This window comes from Apis dorsata, unplaced genomic scaffold, assembly GCF_000469605.1.
Source record: "Apis dorsata unplaced genomic scaffold, Apis dorsata 1.3 scaffold_44, whole genome shotgun sequence".
NCBI classification, from domain to species: Eukaryota; Metazoa; Arthropoda; class Insecta; order Hymenoptera; family Apidae; genus Apis; species Apis dorsata.
This window is the reverse complement of record NW_006263346.1, coordinates 851,799-857,026: the sequence shown is the minus strand read 5'-3', so window position 1 is coordinate 857,026 and position 5,228 is coordinate 851,799. Positions and strand designations below refer to the sequence as shown.

Here is a 5,228-nt window from a genome sequence, read left to right as displayed (position 1 = left end):
TATATATATTATTCATTTTTAATAAGAAAAAAATGATTTATTTTAATTGCAATAAATGCATGATATTACAGACTTAATATCATAATTCGAAAATAAAAAACTTATAAATTTCATTTCGTGAAAATTATTAACGAAAAATACATACGCTTACCTAATTTTCCGAAGATGTATTCAAATACAATTCACGTTTTGCATCAAGATTACTTTTTCCAAATACAAACTAGAAGAAGTTAACCTCAACAATATGACTGGCTACACGCGGTCGAATGCGCGGGTGCCGCGAGTCAGAATGTGCGCATGCGCATTCACAGTGGAATGTGCCCTCTCCCATGAACAACCTCTTCCCGTCCCGTAAACTAGCGATAGATTCAAGATGTTTTAAAGTATTTCGAATATTATCGAATTATAAAAATTTGATAATTTTAAGATATATTAATAATTAAAAAAATATTGTAGTTAACTTGCAGTCCAATAACTAGATCATTTTTGACTTAATTATCTTAACGATTGATAATTATGCTAATTAGATAATTAAAATTATATATATAAATTTCTGATATTGATAATTAATATAAATTTTTTAATTTTATTATATATTTTTATCCATTTTAGTACAAATTTTAAGAATTAATGATTTTTTCTTTAATAATTTAAATCATTTTTGGATATAATATTTATGAATTTTTTAATTTTTTTAATTATTAATTTTTTAAATAGTTTAAAATCTTTATATTTTTAAATTTGAATACATAGCAATTTGAATTTTTACATTATTAATTGTTTGAAACTTCAAAAACAATTGTCATTATTATATATTTTTTTCTTCAATCTTATCTTGTCAATTTTTTGCACTACAATTGTTCTATTTATTTTATTCGTATGGCAATATCATCGCAGTCATCAAAATATACATATATAGACTTATACATTTATAAATATCGACTATAAAAAATTCTTTATGAATATCATATGTATGTATACTTTTTACAATTTATTTTACAATAAAATTATTATAAAAAAAAAATTTGCTAATATGATCAAATAAATTTGTAAATTTGGAAAATTATTGAATCGTGTTGATATTTTTGTTTAATTATAAAAAAACGAATAAAATAATAATCAAATTTTATAAATAAATATAAGGATTACATAATATTTGCAAATATTATATATACTCGAATGTTCAAATTTAGAAAATAATTATTTAATTATGAGTATTTCATTAATAAACAAGAAACACACATCAAAATTGATACATTCTATATAAATTATGTTTTAAAATTATTTCAGTTTCATTACCCGCGCTTTTGAAATGGCGTCCTAATATTTAAACATACTGCCAATTAAAGATTCGAAAAGATCATCATATATTTAAATATTTAAATATGAAATTATATCGTAATAAAAATTACAAAACATTTAATTTTATGATTTAAACATAAAATATGAGAAAATGATTACCTCTTCTTTCCGTTCCTAATGATTTATCTGAGCATAAAGAACATTCCGATGATGCACGTAATCCGGTTAATCCAACGTAACACAAAGAAGCCTGTTTTAGACGCGTAACAGGTGGTCGTAATGAATAAACACTTTTGTATAAAGATACTATAAAATGCACAGCACAACACAAATCGCACGTTTGCCGCCGCATACACGAAATTCAGTAATCTCACGTGAACTTCGATGCGAATAAAACGAATTCTTCTTTCTTTTTCACACGTTAATCGAATCGCAGAAAAACCATTCTAACGTTACTACATTTTAATTCCTATAAAATTTGTTAACTTTATTAGTAATTATGATAGATGTAACCTTACAGAAATTTAGGACACAGTTTTGTGAAACGAAACTTATAAGATGCAGCAAAACACTAACACAACATACTTCACCGGCGGCCGGCGACTGACTGACTGGCGGCACACGCCGACTTCTCATAATCGACAAACTAACCTCACAATGTCAAATCAACTTATAAAACTCGCGAATTATATAAATTATTGAAATGTGCTGGTAATATAATATATAACAAAATTATATAAAAATCGTATTTAAATTTCGAAGATTTATATAATTTTTTTATATGCATAGATTAAATTTATTGTAAAAATAATTTTTTTTAAATAAATTGGTTGAAATTATTATATGTATATGTTAAATTTATTTTAAATATTTATAACATTTTATAATTGAAATCTTTATTGTCAAATAAATTAGAACATTTAATATAAATAATTAATAATATTTTTGTATAAATGTTTTATTATATTTATTTTTTATTATATATATATATATTATATATGTTAATAAAAAAGAAATATAATCTCTTGAAATCTTTTTATACAATTTTTTACTATTATAATTAATTAATTTAATAAAATTTATTATAATATATTTGTTTAATAATAAATTAATAATAGATTTATTTTTATGATAATCAATAATTTTAAAGATTTTTAAGTTATTCAAATAAATCATAAAATTTTTCTTTAATTTCTATTAAGAAATAAAAATAAATATATATATTTATCTTTATTTATGTAAATAAAAAAAGGATTACAATATGTAATGAATTAATAAAAAATAAAACAATATTAAATGATTATATATTTATTTTTTTGCATATATAAATAATTAAATTGATACTTAAAACTTTTTTCGAATAAAATTTCTTAAAAATAAATTAAATTACCCGCTACATAATATTTTAACAGGTACGTGCTGCCATCTTACAGTAATAATTGTAAGTAAAGATTTTATAAGCTTAGAAAATCAACGTTTCTGAGCGGACATAGCGGGCGCCATGGTCAGCGGAACTATCTGCAAAGATCACAGTGTGACGTAAACGACGATCTAAACAAGTATCAGCTGTGTAGCAGTCATTGTTCGTATCCGTTTTGGCAGGCGTGCAAGAATTCTGTTTTTCTTCGTTTTCTCATCGTCGGGCATCAAGTCCGACGGGATAAACGGCATACGTATTAGTCAGGAAGACAAGCGGAAAAAAGGGGGGAGGCTACGAGTTTTCTGTACAACGCAACCGTGGCTGCGTGCGTGCTCCAGCCCCAGCCCCACCAACGATCTTAGGGACAATAATCGTGTGAAAAACGGGGCGGTACGCGCATAAGCCTGGCCTCGAGCAGCGAGTCAGACGACGGTGGACTCGCTCCGCCACCGTGCAAAAGGTCTCGTAGTTCTCTCCCGACTACTCTACGACCAGCGGACGAGCACCACACCGATCCTGAGATGGAAAACTATCGGTAACGCAATCAGGGCCCTAGATCATCGCGAGCGCGTAGTCAACAAACGAAGGGGCTTACCCCCTTCGTAATGACGCTCTCACGTGTATCTTCTTCCTTGCAGAATCTCAAGACGTATCGACGTCGGATTCCTTTCATATGTGCTGTCTATCAAGCGGTTTTCTTATTTCTTGAAATCCTTCCATCGAATAGTCATAGATCTTTTATACACAAACATAGCATTTTAAAGTTTTTGCAATAAAAAAAAGAAGAGATACTTAAGTCAAGATAGAATGTACCAATTAGTACACATGCTTGTTAATATTCTGGACTACTATTGCCATCACGGGTAACATTTCCGTGTGCATGACAGCATAATGCAACAGCAGACATCAAACGGTGGCATTTCCTCCGGGCTACAGCAGAATGGCTCTACAGCTGACTCTGGTGGACCTCATGCAAATGGCAACATGATACCAGAATCGGATAATGACATCAATGGTGTTAATGGGGAAACAAATCAGAATTTGGGACCGCCGAAAATAATGGACAAAACCAATCAAGATATTGTGAGACTCATTGGACAACATTTGAAGACAGTTGGACTTAAGTATGTATCTCATAATTTGATTTTTATTTAGCTGAATTTTAGTAATAAAGAATCATTTTAAAGAAACAAAATATATATTTTTTGTGTATTACGATTAGGATTTATAAAGTTCATATGCTAGTAACTGAATATCAAGTATTAAATTTATGTTAAAGTGATTAAATTTAGTAGATTTTTTCTTTTATTATAATAGATCTTGAAGATTTTCTTTGTTTGTTCAATTTTCTTTGTATGCATGCATTTATCAGAAGTATTGTATCACAACCTATCTGGACTGCATACTCTGTGGTGGGAGAAAGCTAATTATAGAACCTTGAAATATAGTCAGCAGTATCTGCAAGTTATATTTGCTTTATAATGTAGGCATTAAAAAAGAAGCAAATACATTATGATGAACATAAGTTTATCCCTAATAGATTATTGTTATTAGTATCATCATTATTTTTATTGTTTTATTATATTTAATTCAGATTATAATGCTATTATTAAAAAAATTATAGATATTTACAAAGTTTTCTTAAATTTTAAGTAAAAGTATAATAAAGTTAAATAATCTTTCTCTATAATGAATTGAAAATATGAAACATCTTTTTCAGTCGTACAGCTGATCTTCTCATGCAAGAATCAGGTTGTCGTCTAGATCATCCAGCTGCTGCAAAATTTAGACAACATGTTATGGATGGAGACTGGACAAAGGCAGAACACGACCTTAGTGAACTTAAAACATTTTTAAATGGAGCTAATCAAAGTTTAATAGTAAATATCAAATTAAGTCTATCAAATATAATTTTATATATATGTATATATATATATACACATATATACACATATCTCATTAATACTTTTCATTTATAGGAGATGAAATTCTTATTACTGGAACAAAAATATTTAGAATATTTGGAAGAAGGACTAGTAATGGAAGCATTACATGTTTTACGCAACGAACTCACACCTTTAGGGCATAATACAGGTCGTGTGCATCAGTTGTCTGCATTTATGATGTGCAGTGGACGTGATGAATTACAGGTATTATATATATTTACATATATATATATATATATATACACATGTATATACATATATACATGTATATATATTATATACATTTTATTATTTTTTTAGTAATATTCCAATCTAAACATATATATAATGAAATAGAAATTAAATATTTTATTGCAATATTTATATACTAATAAATATTCAAAGATATTGAATTTTGTATAGATATAAAAATATTCTGAAACTAACCTGTTACTGAAAATTTGATCACTAGCAAATAGACACTTGTTAACAGACACGTGCAGGCTGGGATGGCAAAGGTGCAGTCTCGAGGGCTGCTTTAATGGACAGACTACAGAAATATCTGCCACCCTCCATTATGT

The 5,228-nt window shown here is 27.7% G+C and overlaps 1 protein-coding gene across 1 annotated transcript in view; it reads left to right on the top strand.

Annotated features, from left to right (window-relative positions):
• Positions 1 to 2,764: 2,764 nt before the first annotated feature.
• The window catches only part of LOC102675207 (WD repeat-containing protein 26), a 5,785-nt gene continuing 3,321 nt past the window's right edge, over positions 2,765 to 5,228 (top strand). Inside the window, 5 exon segments of the mRNA XM_006608705.2 lie at positions 2,765 to 3,257; positions 3,610 to 3,846; positions 4,443 to 4,602; positions 4,702 to 4,872; positions 5,141 to 5,228. The exon segment at positions 5,141 to 5,228 is cut by the window's right edge and continues 11 nt beyond it. Coding sequence (XP_006608768.1) covers positions 3,244 to 3,257; positions 3,610 to 3,846; positions 4,443 to 4,602; positions 4,702 to 4,872; positions 5,141 to 5,228 — 670 coding nt within the window. The 5' untranslated portion in view covers positions 2,765 to 3,243.